Raw genomic sequence first — 22,487 nt, forward strand, 5'->3', positions numbered from 1 at the left:
GAGAGTCAGCTTCTAGAACTGTGTCACTTGAGATCGTCACTGGAGGTCTAAGATGAGAAGGTGAGAACTGCACATACACACACACACACACACACACACACACGCACACACACGATGGAGAGGCAGAGACCATCCAAATGGGACCTCTCCAATTCACTGGCCTTCATGAAAGTGTTCAAAACTCTCTCACCACAGCTCCTTCTCCCATAAAACAAAAGTGTCATTAACCCTTCGAGGCAAGCAGGGTGAAATGTTTTAAGGAGCCAATGGGAACATGTGTGTGGAAATGCCTTGGGAATGAGGAAACCCTGTAAACTCTATGGTGGGGTCATTAACCATGATTATATATCATTTTCTTTGGGGGTGGCCCATCAGCCTACAAAACTTCACCCAGCTGGAGCCATCTGAGGGTCTTTGGCGGCGGGTGGGGGGGACACACAGGACTCTTCCAGTCTTTGGACTCTTATAAAATCATCATAATTACAGCGGCTAAACATGCCTTCTTGACCTCAATGAGTGGCCAATGTGGCCACGGGTTCATGGTGTTGATCACTGTGCTTTTTAAGGTAGGCATTGATTAGGCACCTTGGGCAGAAAAATGTTCTTTCCTTTTTTTAAAAAAATGTGTATTTATTTTTGAGAGAGTGCGAGCGGGGAGAGGGGCAGAGAGAGAGGGAGACAGAGGATCGGAAGCAGGCTCTGTGCTAACCGCAGTGAACCCTACACGGGGCTCAAACTCATGAACCGTGAGATCACGAGCTGAGCTGAAGCTGGACACTCAACCGACTGAGCCCCCAAGGTGCCCTGAAAAATGTCAGTCAGTGGGTTGATGACTTATTTGTTCTACTGACTCTGGAATGAAGGGTTTTTGTGGCCAGATCATCGTTTGTTGGGAGTCTGCTACGACAAGTGTCCAGAAATGAGTGGGTCACACAAGGTGTTTGTCACATTGTCTCTGGTCAAACACGACTTGTTTGCAATTAGGTATAAAGAATCGAGGGGGTGACCGCGTTCACGGGTGGACTCGTCTGCCCATGAGAGAGATATCGCTGTTGCAGCCATGATGTGGCCATTACGTAAGTGGTAAGTATGCGACCTCGTAAACTGTCATTGTCCTTTGTATCCAGACGGAAGGGTTCGATGCCCCAGTGCTGTTCACCTTTGCTGATGTTAGCTCTGCTTTGTCTGCTTGACACGTGATGGGGGTCATGAAGGGTGTGCCAGGGGCTATGGGTTGATGGCATCCTACAGGGTGGCTTTTCTGAGGAATGCCTACCTTAAGGATGACAGCACGGAGGTGGGGGTTGTACAAGGGCCAAAGTCACAGATTGTTGTAGGGATTTTAAGGATGTCCATGGAGGAGTGAAGGGTGGGGGGTGGGCAGAGAGAGGAAGCCATGACAGAGTAGCAGAGCACCATTTGCTGAGGCTTGTCAATCATGGCGCAATGGGAGGCCGTTGGAATTCTCTAGGCAGCATAGCAAACAGCTTTGTATATTGATAGGGTCGCTGTAATTGGCTGCATTTTGGTGCAGCCCAAGTGGCAAAACCAGGAAGGGCCAGACAGGCCATTCAGGAGAGTCTTCGGATATGTGAGTGAGAGACGCCATGATTGCTCTGAAAATGGATGGAGGATTAAGTGGATTTAAGATATTCTTTTTTGAGGTACAACTAACAGAAGGTAAAATGGGTCGGATGGAAACTCTGGGGTTGGGGAACCAGCTTCTCGCACCGGAGAATGGTCCTCATCTCAGCTTGTGGGGATTTCGGTCAAAGGCTGTTTGTGCTTTCCTGCCCATAGGGTACCATTCGGCAGTGACAAATGGGTGATTCTACAGCCTAACACTCAGTAGGATATAGAAGTAGATTACATTTCCCCTTTCGGGTGTCAAAAAGATTCCCGATGGTATTTTAAATATATATTTTAATATTAAAAAAATTTTTTTTTCAACGTTTATTTATTTTTGAGACAGAGAGAGACAGAGCATGAACGGGGGAGGGGCAGAGAGAGAGGGAGACACAGAATCGGAAACAGGCTCCAGGCTCTGAGCCATCAGCCCAGAGCCTGACGCAGGGCTTGAACTCCCGGACCGCGAGATCGTGACCTGGCTGAAGTCGGACGCTTAACCGACTGCGCCACCCAGGCGCCCCTATATTTTAATATTTTAAAAAGGACAGGTCAACGTTGAAAAAAAAAAGCAAAAGGCTTGACTAGCTGGTAGCTAGCCTCTGATTTTCCATTTTCAGTTTTTGTTTAAATCAATCAAACTATTAGGCCTTGCACTCATGGTTAATTGCTATTAAGTCTTTTTTTTTTGTTTTATTTATTTATTTTGAGAGAGAAAGAGAGAGAGCATGAGTGAGTATGGGGGAGAGGGGCAGAGAGAGAGAGAGAATCCCAAGCAGGCTTCATACTGTCAGCACAGAGCACAATGTGGGGCTTGATCCTGTGACCCTGGGATCGTGACTTGAGCCGAAATCAAGAGTGGGACTCCCAACAGACAGAGCCACCCTGGTGCCCTTGCACTGTTGGTCTTCTTTAAGGGTTTCCTATCACAAAACCCTGTGTAGCATGATAAGAATTTAAATATCACCAGACATATAAAACTAATTTGAATGTGAGAGTATGTTAACATGAGTTTTGGGATGCTTGGGTGGCTCTGTAGTTGAGCGTCCGACTTCGGCCCAGGTCACGATCTCGCTGTTCGTGAGTTCGAGACCCGCGACGGGCTCTGTGCTGATGGCTCGGAGCCTGGAGTCTGCTTCTGATTCTGTGTCTCCCTCTCTCTCTGTCCCTCCCCCACTCACGCTCTGTCTCTCTCTCTGTCTCAAAAATAAATAAATGTTAAAAAAAAACACATGACTTTAAAACACAAAACTTGTGGCCTCTGAGCAAGCCCACTCAGGTCCTTGGTGTAGTTGGAATGGGTGAGGAATCACAGTGTTTTATATTTTCAGTTGCCCGACATGTAGACGCGGTTGACAGTCTTCTGTTTGTCACGTCCCCAAACGCCTCCAGGACCTGCTGGCTGTCCATTCACCTCTGGTGCCTGTTTGGGGGCCTGAGCTCAGCGTTGATGACGAGGAACTCGAGGCCCAATATTGTGCTCCTGATGGCGGATGACCTTGGGGTGGGAGATGTCTGTTGCTACGGCAATAACACAGTGAGGTAAGGAGGCCGCCCATCCCCAGATGGTGACGCCCTGGTCCCTCGACTGCTAGTTGCCCATCTGCTTTCTGTCTATCAGGATTGGTTTCTTCTGGAAATTTCACATCCGCTGAGTCCTATCACCCATGACCGTCCCTACCACATATGACCGCAGTATAACAGATACCGCATCCCCTCCCAGGGCCACCATAACAGACAGCACATCCCGCGTGGCCGTCAACAGCACACGTTCATATTATTTGTCCTTGCAACGTGGGTCATGGACCAGTCCTGTATTTTAAGCATAGTTTTGGTCTTCTTAAGGGCAATTTGGGGCCACATGAACACTGTTCCCTAGTCACCTCCTCCAGTCGTGGTTAAGACGGAAGATACTGTCCGGGATTCTTGTGACTGTCAACCAGGCGGTGACTCTATCCACACAAAGTACTGGGAGGTACACACAGACCGTCCCCAACACCGACACTGAGGCTCTTTGGGCGTATCTGAGACTCTCCCCGATCACCCCGCTGTGCGGTTCTGTGAGCAGTATGTCATCAAGACTGGGGACATGCTTTCGTCATGGGAGAGCCTACAGTCTACCGTTCTCCCAAAAGATTTTGGAGACCTTAAAACATCAGACGACCAAAGCGGGCAATAAGGGACCATCCAAAATGTCACAATTTGGTTATTTTTTTTAAGTCACCTTTTCCTAGAAGAATTACAGTAAAATTTAATGTGATCCAAGTTACCCCTTCATTTTGGGAATATAATATAACCAAACGGGCTAAGTTTTGCATGGACAGGCCAACGCGCCCGGGGCGGTAATAGTTGAATTGTACACGCACTTGTGCCTGGAGACATATTCTTGTAAACTCTGTTTTCGTGTCCCTTCTGGGCATCGGTGCGTCCCAGCAGGTGGATGGATAGAAGGTTAAAGAGCATGTGTTTTATAAGGTTTGGCGGGAACAGAGTCAGTGGGACTCACGCCAGAGTGGATGGCTTCGAATGTTCCGTGCTTTGCTGAGAATGAGAAACACAGGTGCTGAATCCTCTGTCTGTCTGTCTGCCCGCAGCACACCGAATATCGACCGCCTGGCGAGTGAGGGCGTGCGGCTCACCCAGCACCTGGCGGCTGCATCCGTGTGCACCCCGAGTAGGACTGCCTTCCTGACCGGCCGGTACCCCATCAGATCAGGTGCAGGAACTCAACAGTCTTGTCTTTCTCTCGTGCTTCCTTCTTATTTGTTTATTGTTCGCTCCTCCTCGTAAGGATTCTCGAGATCGGTCATTTACGGGATTAAGAATCTCAGTGCAAATGGGGGTCATGTTTTTATACCTGCTGAGTTTACACAGCGGAGAGTCTTGACAAGTGCCTCCCAGGCTGCCCCACTGTGCGCATCCAGTGGCCGGGTTTGGCGACCAGTGTCCCAGCTCCTTGTCCAAGTTTCGGACTCAGCAAGAACATAGCCAACCTTTTATGATGGAGAAGTTCCCAATGTTTCTTACCCCTAACTTTCAGCAAAAAATAGTTTAGGAAAGGTGCCAGGCTGAAAATAAAACCAAGATCGAGCTTTTGAACAAAGGGATATAGTGTCCACCCGTCTTCATGAGAGTAATGGTGGTGGACCTTCATGAGATGTTTTCACCACTCAGGTTTGGCAGAAATCAAGGCTCTTGTTTTTTTTAAAGACTTTTATTTTAAAGTTTATTTATTGATTTTGAAAGAGAGAGAGAGAGAGAGAGCAGGAGGGTCAGAGAGAGAGGGAGAGAGAGAATCACAAGCAGGCTCTGTGTTGGCAGTGTAGAGCCCGACATGGGGCTCGAACTCACAAACCGGGAGATCATGAGCTGAGCTGAAATCAAGAGTCAGATGCTTAACCGACTGAGCCGCCCAGGCGCCCTGAGAAATCAGGACTCTGGGTACTGATGATGTGAAAATGAGTTTTCTGAACCTTTTGAGGGAGCAAGTCAACGGGGGAAATAATATTAAATGTCTGTCGGTAGGAAGTGATCAAGCCAATCGTGTGGAACCCAGTGCATCTTTAAAATGGTAGACAAATCTTCTAACACGTGGACCCTGAGCGTGCTGCAAGATGTTTTTTGTTAGATGGGGAAAGCAATCTGAAAACGCAGAGCAGAGGTCGTGCACAATGGAATAGAGCTCCGTCATTGTCCTGGAAAAGCAGCTGGTCACGCCGGCCGCCTCTGAGAGGGGAGCTGGTGTGGCTGAGGGCTCGGCAGGATGGAGATGTTTTTAAGCTCTTTTAGGTGTTGAGTGTCGTGTCGTGTGAATGGCGCCCATCAAACTTTTGTACACAGAGGTACACTTTTGTACACAAGGTGTAAACAGATATCTACATTTAACGAGAAGATGTAACCACTTTCCTTGCAAATGACAGGCATGCTTTTTGCCTTCTAGGATTTGCAAAAGGCATCGTTTTGAATGTACCCGTTGCTCTTGGGAAGGGAAAAACAAAGCTGTAGGTTGGATCACAAGGCTATTGAAACATATATTGATTTTTTGTTATTGATCGTGCACATTGGTACGTTTTATTTGTAGGTGATCGTTGTGACGTAAGTAGAACGTACCTCAAGGCGCATGTGTTTTAGTGGTTGAGATGCAAGGAACAGTTCAGTGAGCTTTGGAAGCCCCTAAGGGCCCGTAAAGCATCTGCAGAAAGTTGTCCTGGAACGTGTTCCTAAAATGCAGTGTTTCTGAGTCAGGACTCAGGAGGAAGGGTGTGCCCAGCAGAGGAAATGACACGCTCAGGTAACGCAGCCACGCATGAGTGTGTGGAGAAGGAGGTGGCCACACCGATAATCAAAAGACTGTGCAGTCTACACCCCAGACTTAGATTTGTGTTAATGGGTGCTGGACGGACAGTCATGAGGTTTGACCAGTGGAGGGGTGGAGGTTGGAAGGGTTGTTCAGAAGGTGACTGAGATGATGCATGGAGACTGGCTGGTGTATGCCATACAGCCCAGTGGAAGCTGTGCTCCGAAGCTATGATAGATATCCCTAGCGTTTACCGGGACAGAATTATCAGGACTGGACATTGGATAGGGCAGAACAGGGCAGGGTGTGTGACAAAGAGGCTAGGAAAGGAATTTGTGCGTTGGGTGGCTGGGGGCATCATGGCGTCCTTGGCTGAAGTTGGTTTGAAGTCACATGACTGTGGACTGGTGTGTTGGTCAGGCCAAGATTGGGATTCGTCGCTATAGAGATCTCCAGATAGGACGTAAAGTTCAGAGGAAGGTCTGGAGGAGAGCGGGCTTCTCACCGTGTAGAAAGACGTGATGAGGGGCACCGGGGTGGCTCAGTCCGTTAAGCATCCTATTTCGGCTCAGGTCGTGATCTCGCGGTCCGTGAGTTCGAGCCCCGCGTCGGGCTCTGGGCTGATGGCTCAGAGCCTGGAGCCTGTTTCCGATTCTGTGTCTCCCTCTCTCGCTGCCCCTCCCCCGTTCCTGCTCTGTCTCTCTCTGTCCCAAAAATAAATAAAACATTAAAAAACGTCTTAAAAAGAAAGATGAGATCAAAGTTGAGAATCGAGGTCCAGCGACGTCACCCAGAGTCACGTGGACAGTTACATTTGAACCTCGAACAATCAGTGAATAAATTTTCAGCACAGATACGCCCCGCACAATGTTTGGGGCATGTGTATGTACTGAACAGTCCTGCACGGTTAATATGAGATCCCATTGTGACCGGACATGCTTTCCGGAGCTGGGGATCCTGATGACAAGACAGCAGGTGCATGTGACAAATGTGAGGGTTAGCTAAGTAGACGCAAAGAAAGCACGTACACTTGGGGAAAGAACAGCGTTGGGGAGACGCTTGAAGGAAAGGGCTATGAGCCCTGGGGTTTCTCGTGTCACCACGCGGCCTGTATACGTCACCTGCTCTCTGCTTCTGTGAGTTTAGGGATGGCGTCTCCCTTCAACCTGAACCGCGTCCTTACCTGGCTCGGAGGCTCGGGCGGTCTGCCCACCAACGAAACCACGTTCGCCAAGCTGCTACAACATCGGGGCTATCGCACGGGACTCATAGGTACGGGCTGTGGACACGTGGGGACGCCCGTCCCCTGGCAGTGGGGCTCAGCCCTCCCGGGGGACGTCCGGTGGGTGCACGCCAGCTGACTTCTGGGTGGCAGGAGACATGCGGGGAAGGAGTCAGATGCACGATTTCTCAGGACCTTTCCGGAGTCCAGAGCAGGGTATTGGGGGAGTCAGCGGCAGGAACAACAGCTTGTAGATTCTTATCCCTAAGATGGGATATTCTGTGTGTGTGTTGGCGGGGGGGGGGGAGATGCTAGTTTTATGACATCATTAGTAGCCGGGAAGTGAGTGCACTTTTATTTATTTTTTTATTTGAAAGGTTATTTATTTATTTTGAGAGAGAGAGAGAGAGAGTTGGGGAGCGGGGGGAGGAACACAGAAAGAGAGAGAGATTCCCAAGCAGGTTCCATGCTGTCCGCACAGGGTGCAACACAGGGCTCGAACTCACAAACTGTGAGATCATGACCTGAGCCGAAAGCAGGAGTCAGATGCTTAGCCCACTGGGCCACCCAGGCGCCCGAGTGAGTGCATTTTTAAATATGTCCTGTTCAACCAAAAGCATGAATGGTGACCAAGTTACTACATTTGACCCTTGAACGATGAGGCTCTTATGGGCACCAACCCCCCTCACAGCTGATAATCCACATACAGCTTCTAACTCCCCACCCCAACCCCGCGCACCAAACTTAACTACTAATAGCTTGCTATTGACCGGAAGCCTTACCGATAACACAAACAATTGATGAACGCATATTTGTAAGTTATATATAGTATATACTGTGTTCTTACAACAGAGTAAGCTGAAGAGAAGATATTTGCAAGTTGTAGATAGTGTATATTGTGCTCTTACAACAAAGTAAGGTAAAGACAAGAAATTGGGGCTACGAAGTCTGTTTATACGGGTTGTTTGATATCTTACGCCCTTTTGGGGAGACCCATGACACTGTGACAGCATCCCATCAAGTTTTTTTTCCGCGGAATTTCTATTCCCCCAACAAGAGATGAGCCAAGAAGATGCCACCTGCTCCCTATATGCAGTCTCTTCAGGCTTCTTCGAGGATCTCGGCTGCCCTCGCTTGAAGCAGTCAAATAAAAAAAAAGAATGACCCTGGTTCCCCCGTATGTGACCTGTAACGCAATCACGAACCCCATGAACCCCATGAACCCCAATGGGCACCGTGTGGACGGAGACCTTGTACGCGATCTTTCAGGAATATTCTAGGGCACGGCCAAACCTGAGTTCCCATTCAGCTGTGTCGTTTTTAATTAACATGACCTGAGGCCTGTTAATACGAGGGTGAATTTCTCACTGGCAGTAAGGGGTCTGGAGTGGGTTGAGTATAGTCACGTGCGTAAATGAATGAGCATGTATGTGAGCCATGTAGTAGGTGCTCAATAAAAGGAACGGGGACCAGCACCCGAGTCCTTTTCCTCGTGGCTCCCTTATGATCGTTACTCAGGGCTCTTGGACCAGATCTTTGTGTAGAATTCTGGTTCCCTTTCGGGGGCATGGAACAAAGGAGTCAGATTACAGCATCTGGGGGCAAACCCACAGCGAGCAGCTCGGAGGAGGGCAGAAAACACCCAGCACATGCGATCTGGCTTTCCGGCTCCTTCCAGACCCCTGGGAAGGGTCTGATGGAGAAGGTGGCTGTGTTGGTGGGAAATACGGGAACCCATGGGTTCTACAGACGGACGGATGTCCTGGCGCCCCGGTGACGCTGTGTGTCCCCTGCAGGCAAATGGCACCAGGGCTTGAGCTGCGCCTCTCGGAACGACCACTGTTACCACCCGCTCAACCACGGCTTCGACTACTTCTATGGGCTGCCCTTTGGCTTGCTCAGTGACTGCCAGGCGTCCAGGACCCCCGAGCTGCACCGCTGGCTGCGAATAAAGCTGTGGATGTCCACGGCGGCCCTCGGCCTCGTGCCCGTCCTGCTGCTTGTCCCCAAATACGCCCGCTGGTTCCCCGTGCCCTGGAAGGTCCTCCTGGCCCTGGGCCTGCTGGCCTTCCTCTTCTTCCTGTCCTGGTACTCCAGCTACGGGTTCACGAGACGCTGGAACTGTATCCTGATGAGAAATCATGACATCGTCCAGCAGCCCATGCGCGAGGAGCGGGTAACCTCCCTCCTGCTCAAGGAGGCCCTCGCCTTTATCGACAGGTATGCGACCCCCGCCGGCCGGACTTCCTGCTTGGGGCTCTGGTTTGCACGGCACAGACGTTGGCTTTGTCTTCGGGACGCGGGCCTGTGCGTGTGCGCACGTCTGTCTGTGACATTTGCAACAGACCAGACTCTCTCCTTAGAATAAGATTGAGGGGCGCCCGGGCGGCTCAGTCGCGGGAGCCCCCCGCCTTTGGCTCAGGTCATGATCTCACGGTCCCTGAGTGTGAACCTCACGTTGGGATCCGTGCTGACAGCATAGAGCCTGCTTGGGATTCTCTCTCTCTCTCTCCCCGTCTCTCTCTGCTCCTCCCCTGCTCTCTCTCTGAAAATAAACTTTAAAAATTAAAAAAAATAATAGCAATAAAATTGAGAGTTAAATTTCCTGCCAATTTTAAACACCGAAATGGCCAAGAGCTATATTTTGCTCGCTCTTGTTCATGCAAAACTGCTTCCGTATGGATTGGTGTCTAAATGGATTCGAGCTTGCGGATGGCTGCTGATTTTGCTTCTTCTCAGAAACAGCCTGGAAACGCCTCCCTGTCCGTGAAAGATGGGGCCGTGATTCAATTTCCAGATATGTCGTCTGAGGTTTTATATGCTCAGTACAAGCTCCCTTCTAGATGGGGAATGGGGGTCTAGATGGGAGACGAGATTAATCCCTGACAACGGAACCTCCTTCACTCCTATGCCTGTATGACCCCCACGTTCGTTCTTTGCCCTAACACAGCAGTCAGAACGTAGTCACTCAGCCCAGCTTTCACTCAGCCCCAGGGCTGTCCTGGAGAGAACGCACCTCATGTCTATGCACTTCACCCTGTATAATGCCCGCTTGTAAGAGTATGTGAAGGGGCAATTTGAAATGGCTGCATGTGATGTTAAAATGCAGAACACAAGAAACAACATGGATTGGCATCCTCTCTTGCGACCTGTGATGCTGTGCCAGCAGCCTCATGGCTCAAAGTTAATGCCAAAGCTCCAGCCATCACGTCTATGTTCCAGACAGCAATTGGGGAGTGAAGAACTCTTTGTTCCGAAGTCAGAACTCACTCACTATTTTGTTGCCAGTGCAAATGTTCCCATATTGTTTATTCCTACCCACGGTCAGTCTTTCCGCCGTACTTTTTGTTACTCCCGTGAGTGGCATTGATGACTGAAGTACTCGCACAACATGTATCCACTGTTGCAAGACTTTTCAACCTGTGCAGCGTCATAGCCAAGTGAAGAAAACGCCTTTGTCTGTGGCGATAACTCAGTTAATGTTCCACCCGTTAGGTATAAACGCGGCCCCTTCCTCCTCTTCGTGTCCTTTCTGCACGTGCACACCCCACTGATCACCAAAGAGAAGTTTGTGGGGCACAGTAAATACGGGCTCTATGGAGATAACGTCGAAGAAATGGACTGGATGGTGGGTGAGTATTGAGGAACACGGGGTTTCTGGTAACGGGCGGGCCCTTGCATATGTTGGGGCCGCCGAGAAATGTTTGTTCCCGTGAACCGAATTCAAATCTGGCCCGTTGGTGCAGCAGAATCAGTGAGTATTCCCCCAAGAAAGCGGTCACGATGACGAATGTGGGGCTTTCTGTCTTGAAGACAGAGACGAAATTAGTAAAGTTACTAAAGGATACTGTCCTTCCCCGTTATTCTTATTAGTTTGTTTTATGAGAAGTGCTTAGAAATGTAGGAGGGAATTCTAAACCGAAGCCATTGGATTCAAAGCTATACGATCAATACACAGAATAAGACAAATGGAATGAATGACAAGGAGGGAAGTTTACTTTTGAATTTTTTTGCATTTATTTATGTATTTATTTTATTTTTGAGACACAGAGAGGGACAGAGCGTGAGCGGGGAAGGGGCAAAGAGAGAGGGAGACCCAGAATCGAAGCAGGCTCCAGGCTCTGAGCTGTCAGCGCAGAGCCTGACACGGGGCCCAAACTCATGAACCTTGAGATCATGATCTGAGCCAAAGTTGGATGCTTAACCACCTGAGCCACGCTGGCGCCCCTGGGGTATTTTACTGTTGAAACACAGTACAATTTTCTCCCCCTCTACTTGAAGCTTGAAAACTATTCTGTGCAGACTGCCTACACTGATAGTCACAGAGTTTGAAATGTGTTTTAAAATATATTCAAAGTTCCTTAAATACGAAAATGTTACTCTATTTAATATTTACCTAATATCTATTTATATTTAATACCTATTTAATATCTATTTAATATTGATTTAACTTAGTATGCATTAATTTAGTATCTATTCAATTTATATTTAATATCTATTAATTGTATACTTAATGTATTTAATATCTATTTCATATCTATTAATATTAAATTATATATTTAATATCTATGAAATAAATATAATATATATCTATTAATATATAATATATCTATTAATATTTATTTAATATCTATTAATATATATATTACTCTTTAATAGCTATTCAGATTAATATCTATTTAATATCTATTAATTTTAATTTAATATCTATTTATTTAGTACCTATGAATATTAAATCAACTAAGTCTGCAATTAACTTAAGTCTCCAATATTTAATATCTATTTAATAGTCATTATTTATGAATATCTATTTATTTAATATCTATTTAATATCTATCAATATTAATACATTTGATGTATTTAATATCTATGAATCAACAGTGTATCATTATGTTATTATAAATCTATCCATGCAACTGAAACATTAATGTGCATATATGTATGGATACATGATTTATATATGTCTCTGTGCATAGTACAATATATATATATTTTTTACATTTCCTGGCAGATGTACACAAACACTGAAACTTATTGAAAGTTGCTACAAGTAAAGCCAAGCTGTAGGCTGATAACTTAGTGTCATTGCAACATTGTGGTTTATTTCCTTGATGTGTTTTATCCTTCAGGATACTCTCCTTGCAAACAAGGCATTTCTATCTTAAGTCCAAGACCAGTTTTTTCTATCTTAAGTCCAAGACCATTTCTATCTTAAGTCCAAGACCCGAAGGGGCGGAGTTCGCCACTAACAGATAATTAAGTTTATTCTGCCGTCTATGTTAACTGTGTGTTACAGGTTCCTTGTAAACGCTATTAATTGCATTTAGTTCCGGGGCTCATCCTATGTATGTGGGAGAAATGCCGAGTAAGCATTTCCCTGCACGACACCTGCCAATTACATTGCTGTATTTTTCCCTTCAGGGATTAAAACAGATTTTTTTTTTTAATGTTTATTTTTGAGACAGACAGAGGGAGTGTGAGCAGGGGAGAGGCAGAGAGAGAGGGAGGCACAGAATGGGAAGCAGGCTCCAGGCTCTGAGCTGTCAGACCCCTATGTGGGGCTCAAACCCACGCACCGTGAGATCATGACCTGAGCCGAAGTTGGATGCTTAACCGAGGGAGCCACCCAAGCGCCCTTCCCTTCATGGCTTTTGAAAAGCGCATCAAAAACAGAGGACAGACATCTCTACGTTTTATACCTTGCATACACATAGGCTTACATGGATATATTTCCAAAAAATAGCAGGATTTGCATCGGTTTCATTTACTTTGTATGCTAAACACCAGAGCCAGCTGCAGTGAGAACCGGAACCTTATCTATAATTATTCTTTTACCACAAAGCATTATCATCTTTATCTAACAAAATCAGGGCTTTCAGGGTTGCCTGGGTGGCTCAGTCGGTTAAGCGTCCGACTTCGGCTCAGGTCATGATCTCCTGGTCCATGAGTTCGAGCCCCGCGTCGGACTCTGTGCTGACAGCCCAGAGCCTGGAGCCTGCTTGGGATTCTCTGTCTCCCTCTCTCTGACCCTCCCCGTTCATGCTCTGTCTCTCTCTGTCTCAAAAATAAATAAACGTTAAAAAAAATTAAAAAACAAACAAAATCAGGGCTTTCAAATATATTGATTTCTAGCTACAAGGTTTCTAAAAAAAAAAAAAAAGGCCAATGGGGCTTCGGAAACAAACCGCTTTTCAACAACGAAACAGAAAGGCTAACGAGTTTATGTTTCAAGGAGTTTTCTTTGCAGTTAGCCACGTTGTCTTTGCATGTTTGAGTAGAACAGGAATGTGGCCGGGGAAGGGGCTCCTGCTGGACAGCAGGACCCAGGTGAGACCTACAGAAGCCCAGGGCTGATGTCCAGCTGGGATCACAAATTAAGTCAACATCGTGTGGAATGTGGCTTTCCATCTGTTTGTTTCAAACACTCGTTTGTCTTCTTACGAGAGTGTCCACACTCAACACACAATGTTTGCCGAGTCTGGGAGGATGTTAATTATTGTCGGAGGCTTAGGACCTGCGGGTCGGGTGCCACCTTCAGAGAGCCGTGGGGACAGTACATCCTGGTGGGGGGTGGGGGACCGTGCTGCTCTCTGGCACAAGGGTACGACTTTGCTTCTTTATTCCTGCAAATGTCAGTGTTTCATCTGTTATCTCTTTTGTATTAGTGATTGTAAGGCTCTTCTAACGGCCAGACTTCATATTTACTGTCTATTAAAACTTTTGTCTTGGCTGTTTGATCCTTGAGCGATGATAGTATTGTGTCTACATAGTAGTTCATATGTTCTCATACACTCTATGTGTATACGTCATGTATTTATAGAATATAGTGTGTGTGCATATCATTACATAATTTCTAAAATAAATATATTACATGTTATATTTGATATATCATACATTATACTTAATATATGTTATATAAAATCATTTATTATGTACTACGTGATATATTAAATGTATATAAAATTGCACAGTACAGAAAACATTATCCATCAATATTACATAAATAACTAATATATAATACTATCATATATAGTTATCAAACACTATACAATATTTTAATATATATGTTACTTACATTATATATTATATACATTGTATATGTTACTAATATATCATTATATAAAATATTATATGCTTAATATAACATTTTAACATATTTTAAATTATAACTTTTATAGTTATACATATTTCCTCATATCTACATATCATATATTATATACCATTGTATGAACTTCATAATATAAAAAGCATATAGGATTATAATACATAAATTATACTTTCATATATTTACATACACATAATATGTTTATCATATAGTATATGTTGTGGATTACAATTTATTATAATTTAAAACATTATGATATATGAAGCATCTTTTATCTTTATTAAATATATTTATTATTATGTTATTATATATAATAAGTTATTCCTGCTATATATTTACTATTTATTATATAGTTATATGGAATATATATTTATATACATATATGACATATTACATATAATGTCAAATATATGTAATAAGTAATTATAAATATATAAAGCCCAATTTTATGTTATATGCTACTTAGCATATATATTCTATGCTATATAGCATGTATTTATGTATCCACTCTTAACTATCCTTACATATACTACCCATGTATTAGAGTATATAACAGTGATTTATTATATATTATTACAACGTATACAATAAAATAACCCTTAGTTACACTGTTACGCTAACAAGTGCCTGATAATAAGCACCTCATGGAGATGACCGTGGTCACACTGAAAGTTGAGAGCTTCCTGTCCGCACCTGCACCAGGTAGGATCCTGGAGGCCCTGGACCGGGAGCGCCTGTCCAATCACACGCTGGTGTACTTCACGTCGGACAACGGGGGTCGCCTGGAGGTGCAGGAAGGCGGGGCCCAGCTGGGCGGCTCCAACGGCGTCTACAAAGGTGATGTGCGGAGAATCCGCATGTTTTATTTTAATGCCCGAGTAGCGTCTACTTAACTTTGCATGCACGCGTGTTCATTTGCAAACTCGGTTTGGAGACCTTTGTGTGAGTGACACTCTCATGTGAAACTAGATGGGAAAAGGTGCAAGTTTGGGGGCTATTTCTGGGAATTGAAGACAGAAGTGCCCGAAGTAAGGAAAGCCTCTTGAGTGGAAATGCACAGGGTCTCTGTGACTATCGAAAGCTGGTCTCTCAGGCTTGCAGTCTAGGCATTTGGAGCTTGATGACTGTGGGATGGGGCGTCCTGGACCCTGTAGGGCATTGAATAGCGTCTCTAGTTCCCACCCAGCACATGCCAGGGGCGGTTAACACTCCCCTCCCCAGCAAAATAGTGACAACCAAACGCGTCTCCAGACATTACCCAGTGTCCCCCAGGGCCACAGTCCTCTCTATCTGAGAATGACTTACTCTAGAATAATACTCACTTGAGTACCCAAATTCAGGTCTTAATGAGATAAAATTGATCATGTTATCAGTAGGCTTCAAACACTGTGAAACAAAGAGGAAAGGAATTAATGATCTAGCACGGGGGCCTTCCTCCTCATTGAGGGAGTTCTTTTGCCTGTCTTTGATGTGTGCCATGCTGGGTTATTCAGTAGCTCTCCTGAGCCTGCCCTTACAGATCTGCAAAGTGGGGCCAACAAAAAGAATAGTCTTGCTGTTTGCTACTCCTCTCCTAACACTCCGAACCCCAATCAAAACAAAGTGAAAGCGTGTACAAGTTGTCATCTTTACAAAAATCAGAGCTTTACGATTTCCTTGTACTTCATGAAACAATTTAGGATAGATAGGTAGATGATTGATAGATAGATATATGGAGAGATACATGGATGGATGGATGGATGGATGGATGGATAGATAGATGTTGCATGGATGGATGGATGGATGGATGGATGGATGGATATATGGATGGATGAATGGATGGATAGACAGACAGACAGATATGATGGATGGATGGATGGATGGATGGATGGATGGTTGGATGCATGGATAGATAGATAGATAGATAGATAGATAGATAGATAGATAGATGTTGGATTGATGGATGGATGGATGGATAGATAGATGTTGGATCAATGGATGGATGGATGGATGGATGGATAGATGGATGAATGTATGGATAGACAGACAGACAGATATGATGGATGGATGGATGGATGGATGGATGGATGGATTGATGGTTGGATAGATAGATAGATAGATGTTGGATGCATGGATGGATGAATGGATGGATGGTTGGATGGATTGATGGTTGGATAGATAGATAGATACATAGATAGATGTTGGATGCATGGATGAATGAATGGATGGATAGATGGATGGATGAATAGATGGATACACAGACAGATATGATGGATGGATGGATGGATGGATGGATGGTTGGATGCATGGATGGATAGATAGATAGATAGATAGATAGATGTTGGATGGATGGATGGTTGGATGGGTGGATAGATGGATGGATGAATAGATGGATACACAGACAGATATGATGGATGGATAGATGGATAGATAGATGTTGGATCAATGGATGGATGGATGGATGGATGGATAGATGGATGAATGTATGGATAGACAGACAGACAGATATGATGGATGGATGGATGCATGGATGGATAGATAGATAGATAGATGTTGGATGGATGGATGGATGGATGGATAGATGGATGGATGAATAGATGGATACACAGACAGATATGATGGATGGATGGATGGATGGATGGATGGATGGATGGTTGGATGGATTGATGGTTGGACGCATGGATAGATAGATAGATAGATAGATATGATAGGTAGATGATACATTGACAGATCAATAGGTTGATCAGTCGGTTGATTGATAGATATTAGATAGAAGATAGATAGGACAGATACACTATACATTGTAACTGCCAACAAGTGACCTCCTAAAAGTATCCATCTTTTCTGGAAGGTCATGTCAACTTGCTGTAGGCATACTGTCAATTAGCATAGACTAAATTGGAGCCAATCCTAGGGAAAAAGTTATGTGGTAAAAGTAAGTCACTCTATATGTGCCATCAAGTGAGATGTCACTATTAAATTATATTCACATTGCTTGTGTGTGTGTGGGTGGGGGGGGGGTTGTGTGTGCACAAGACCATCACTCTGAAAAGTACCTTCTGATATCTCTGAAAGAGACATGGCCGAATTGTTGTCGAGCAGTTTTACCTTCGGAACCAGTGTCCGGCTCACCAGGAGGGGCTGAGTCCATTTGGCACACAAATTTGCGTGTCCTGGGCAGACGATTAATTTTGTTGTAGGTGCCTTACACAGTTGCCAGGCATTAAATACGACCATGTATATGTCAAGGTGGGTTTATGTTTGCTTCTTTTGTTCATTGTTTATCCATATATAAAACAAACATAAATTCAGTTCAGAGAGCTGGTTAAGTTTTCCATAAAGAATGGTGCTGTAGACTGGGGGTGGGAGTGGGGGCTTTGAACACTGACAAGACCAGTATCTTGGACCCTAAATGTTTTCCCATTTAATGTTTTCCCCACTTCCACATAGAGAGACACTGTCTTGTGTTTTCTTTGTAATTTGTACCGTCAGAGTAACATACATGGAAAAGGTGTTCCGTGAATGTTTCATGTTTGTTCTACTTTGGAAGAATTTCCTTTACCCAGCCCAGAGAACCTCATTTTTTTTTCTCTTAAAGCTCACAGAATGTTCTCTTTTCTCATAGTATTGAAACTCTATGGCAATCATTGTCATCAGAAAATAATAGCACTGTATTAGGACAGCACTTGCTTCACAAGTGGAGTTTCAACTGCTTGGAAACAAGAATTTGGCAAGTGACAGAAAACATTCCATCTAGACGTAATTTCCAACTGAGTGGAGAAATATGATTGACTTGAATTCATCCTTGGCTTTCATCTTTGGTTTTAGGTGGCAAAGGAATGGGCGGATGGGAGGGGGGCATTCGTGTCCCAGGAATATTCCGGTGGCCGACGGTCCTGGAGGCTGGGAAAGTGATTGACGAACCAACAAGCCTAATGGACATTTATCCGACACTGTCTTATGTAGGTGGAGGGATACTGCCCCAGGACAGGTATGGAAACGGTATTTGCGCCTAACCTTGGCAGATATATTTGACAGGCACTTGGATGTGTTAGAAAATGTTCTATGTGTATGTGTGGTATATCACTTAATTTTCAATATTCCGTTAAGATGGGCAGACATCTTTCTCCCCTTAGTGGGTGGTGGGTGGATGGATGTTTCCCGATTAGGACACGTTCTACTTTGTCTCTCCTATGCCTATGCAGACACAGGCTTGGCTGTCCTCATGGGTGGGGTGGACTCTCACTCACTTTTATATCCACCACATCGTCCAGACCATTAAGCAGATATTTATTAGGTGAATGACTGAATACAAGTGCATTTGTGTCAACATACGAATGAGGCTGTACTTATCTATGGGCTTTAAGATGAAGAGACGTGGTCCATGCTGTAGTGGTTTAATTCCATGTGTGGGGACTGGTATCTGCTCATCTGAGGGGGGGATGCTCTTGAATCAAACGAGTGTCAGGAGCTCAATTTTCTAATCCATGACGCTCATTCATACTGTCTTCCAACTATCAGAATAGTATCTCCAGCCACTCACCTCTCCCACTGTCTTAGAAACTGTGTGACATTTCCTCGTTTTTCTTTTGTGGTGGTTGTTGTTACTGGTATATCATGGGTGAAGATGTGTAGTGAGGCTTAAAGTCCTTTCTTCTTCTTCTTCTTCTTCTTCTTCGTCTTTCTCTTCATCTTTGTCCTCCCCCTCCTCCTTCCCTTCCTCTCCTTCTCCTTCTTCTCCTTGTCCTCCCCCTTCCCCTTCCCCTTCTCTTCCTCTTGTCTTAAGATGTGTGATGAAACCGTGCCCCTCTCACCGCATTCTGCATCTCTCCTTCTCTCCAAAGAGTGATTGATGGCCGGAATCTAATGCCCTTGCTGGAAGGCAGGGTATCCCACTCGGACCATGAGTTCCTCTTCCACTACTGTGGGGTCTACCTGCACACAGCCAGGTGGCATCAGAAGGACTGTAAGTATGGAGATGGCAGGAGTGTGGGGACACAATGAGAACACAGCCCCGTTCCCTTTCCCTCTTGGGGGAAGTTGTACCACGTACACACAGCGCCCAGCTGTTTGAGGTTCTTTTTCCTTGGGGAAGTTAATTATAAGCAGCCATTGTACTGCGGTAGGATTTTACAGGTGTATGTAAGCTCATGTGCACGAATATGCCAGAGACAGAGAAAGAATATGAATGCTCACAACTAAGGACAGTGAAGTAATTAGCAACAAGGAGTAAGCTCTGCAGTGTAACCCACACGACTGTCCTGTCCCCTTCCAATGAACTGTCTCTGCCTTACCTTCGCGCTAGATGATTCATGAAAACAAATGTAAATTGACAAAAGATACCCATTTCCTTACATCTGTAGGAAAAGCTCTATCAAAGGCAGTTGGATAAATTTCCAGAATCCTTACGTGATGGGAATTAACTTAATAAATTTCCAGAATTCTTACGTGATGGGAATTAACTTAATAAAGTTCCAGAATTCTTACGTGATGGGAATTAACTTAATCTGCAGAAAAGATAAAAATTTTCTCCCATGAGACCTATCACTTGTGGTGTGATCCATTCTTCATGTCAGTGTGGACTAATCACCCACATAAAACAAGAACAAACTGACAAAAACCTCTTTCTTCTAGCTTCTCTATATTTAGGGACATGTTCAATGGTGAGTAACGAAAGAAAAACAGCCCCCCCCCCCACCAACAGCAAAACTTCCTAAACTTAATGATGGAGGGTTAAACAAATAGAATTTTACTTATATTTTCATAATCAAGATTTCAGAAGTTGGAAGCACAGAGGTGGTACAATGTTCAACACCATCTGGGGGAAGGGTAAAGTCAGGTGATTGATTAGGAGCGCATACTTTTCTGTAAAACCTCAGCTCACAGACTTCTATGAAAGTTTCATTGAGCGGACGCTGAGAAATGCTTATGATGTTTTCTGTCTAAAATCGATCTCTGGAAATAGAACTGCCAACCACTGATACAGGAAGAAAGAAAGGAAAGAATGAAAGATAAAAGAAAGAAGGACAGACAGATGTAGAAGGAATAGAACAAGGAATGATTGACCTTGCCAGATGACCTTTGTCAATTTCAGACCTGAAAGTGGCATTTAGCTTTAGAATTTTGGGGTGCCTGGCTGCCTCAGTTGGTTGAGAGTCCAACTCTTGATTTTGGCACAGGTCATGATCTTGGGGTTGTGGGATTGAGCCCCACATCAGGCTCTGCACTGAGCATGGAGCCTGTTTGAGATTTTCTCTCTCCCTCAACCCCTCCCCCCACTCATGTTCTCGCTCTCTTTCTCAAATAAAAAGAGGAGAAAGAAAAGAAAAGAAAAGAAAAGAAAAGAAAAGAAAAGAAAAGAAAAGAAAAGAAAGAGGTACCTGGGTTGTTCAGTCAATTAAGCATCCAACTTCCTCTCAGGTCATGATCTCGTGGTCCATGAGTTCAAGCCCCACATCAGGCTCTGTGCTGATAGCTCAGATACTGGATCCTGCTTTGGATTCTGTGTCTCCCCCTCTCTCTGCTCCTCCCCTGCTCATGCTCTGTCTCTCTCACTCTCAAAACTGAATAAATGTTAAACAAATTTTTTAAATAAAAAAAGACAAGAATAAAAGAAAAGAAAAGACAAGAAAAGAAAAGAGGAAAGGAAAGACAGGACAAGACAAGACAAGAAAAGAAAAAAGAAAAGGAAACTTTCCATTTTGCCTATGGCAAGTCAGAGCAAAGTAGTGATCAGACTCACAACTTCTGGAATTATAGCAGCCATTCAGGTAATAACTATTATTTCCACATACCCTTGTGATAAGGTAAAAAGTTTTCAAATTTGCAGCAAAGTTGTGTGTTGTTCTCACAGTTGAGGAAATGCTACAATTGCTAAGTAACTCTGTGCACAGGATGGTTGATTGTTGGTGAAAGCATTTGAGAAATAGGTTTCCATGGAACAAGTCCTAAAGTGATAACAACTATGGCACTTTCAACAGAGCTCTGTTTTCCAGGTGCAACGGTATGGAAGGTCCATTACGTGACTCCCAAATTCTCCCCGGACGGAGCTGATGCCTGCTATGGAAGTGGAATATGTTCATGTTCTGGAGATGTCACCTACCATGATCCTCCACTGCTCTTTGACATCTCAAGAGACCCTTCTGAGGCCCGGCCTCTTAGCCCTGACAATGAAGCCTTATTTGACTCAGTGGTCAAGAAAATCGAGGCGGCCATAAAAGAACACCGCAGGACTCTCACACCTGTCCCACAGCAATTCTCTGTGTTCAACACCATTTGGAAACCGTGGCTGCAGCCCTGCTGTGGGACTTTCCCTTTTTGTGGGTGTGACAAAGAAGATGACATCCTCTCTACGGCTTGGTGAGCAGCAAGGGGCCACTTGTTACCAACCACCAACACACTGTTACAGACTTCATGGAAGCAGCTCTCAGCTGATTCCTCCCTTCCTTGTGAGATGAATAATTATGCCCTCCGCCATTTTTTTTAACCCTCAGATTTCAGTTCTTTCTTCAAGTCACATCCGGAAGCTTGACGAAGTGAAAATGGATCTGGACACCAGCGCCCCTGGAGTACAGAACTTGTGTCATATCTTTATATAATCGTGTCATTGTTCAAGCAAAAAGGTAGACCTAGGAAACCTTCTGCAGATGCTTATGGATCCGTGGCGCTTAGGAGATGGTGAGAAATGGTCAGACGGATGGCATCGTTTTTATGTAGTTGTGGTAGAAACTTCCACTTGGGGATCTTAAATCCAGATGACTTATTTTTGTAACCAGTCATTTCGTTTCAGCCTGAAGCAGATGGTGTTCATGACAGTGGAAGTGGTCCCACACTACTTTTCAATTCTTGACTTCCCATCTTTTCTTCTTTCCTTCTCTTCCTGCTTACATAATAAATGCCCGCCTACAGGTGTTGGTTCTGATTCCTGGCAACTTTTGATGACAGAGGATGTATTGTGTCTTGGTGTGTTCATGTGTGAATTGGGGAGAAACCAGTGTCTATCGCATGGAGTGGCTGTGAACATCGCATTCATTAATTCACCTGAAATCACCTTCCGTACAGTGAGCACTAAATCAGTGTTATTGTTATGAATGTTGTAATTGTGGTCAATTGCAATTCATCATGTTCCCTAAAGTACAGAATAGGAAGAGTAGAGAAGAGGCCATATCTAAAATGGAAAAAAAAATGGATGGAAAAGTTTTTAATTGATGAAAGGTATTCAGGCATCACATGCAGAGAGCAATTCTAAACAGGATAAA

General features: G+C 44.7%; 1 protein-coding gene across 1 annotated transcript; it reads left to right on the forward strand.

Moving 5' to 3' along the window:
• The first annotated feature begins 2,992 nt into the window (after positions 1–2,992).
• ARSH (arylsulfatase family member H) lies at positions 2,993–22,160 on the forward strand. The gene is made up of 9 exons (XM_043570264.1): positions 2,993–3,168; positions 4,221–4,342; positions 7,070–7,195; positions 8,942–9,365; positions 10,641–10,777; positions 14,953–15,087; positions 18,058–18,220; positions 19,074–19,195; positions 21,225–22,160. Exons 1-9 carry the CDS (start codon positions 3,077–3,079, stop codon positions 21,590–21,592), a joined length of 1,689 nt encoding a protein of 562 aa, XP_043426199.1. The 5' UTR covers positions 2,993–3,076; the 3' UTR covers positions 21,593–22,160.
• The last annotated feature ends 327 nt before the right edge of the window (positions 22,161–22,487 follow it).

This window comes from Prionailurus bengalensis, chromosome X, assembly GCF_016509475.1.
Source record: "Prionailurus bengalensis isolate Pbe53 chromosome X, Fcat_Pben_1.1_paternal_pri, whole genome shotgun sequence".
NCBI lineage: Eukaryota > Metazoa > Chordata > Mammalia > Carnivora > Felidae > Prionailurus > Prionailurus bengalensis.

Bases quoted from the DNA above. Each gene is read 5' to 3' on its own strand.
- ARSH (XM_043570264.1), top strand. From the start codon at position 3,077: ATGACGAGGAACTCGAGGCCCAATATTGTGCTCCTGATGGCGGATGAC. The intron at 7,196-8,941 runs GTACGGGCTGTG...TGTCCCCTGCAG, and splicing joins CTATCGCACGGGACTCATAG to GCAAATGGCACCAGGGCTTG. The intron at 19,196-21,224 runs GTAAGTATGGAG...TCTGTTTTCCAG, and splicing joins CAGGTGGCATCAGAAGGACT to GTGCAACGGTATGGAAGGTC.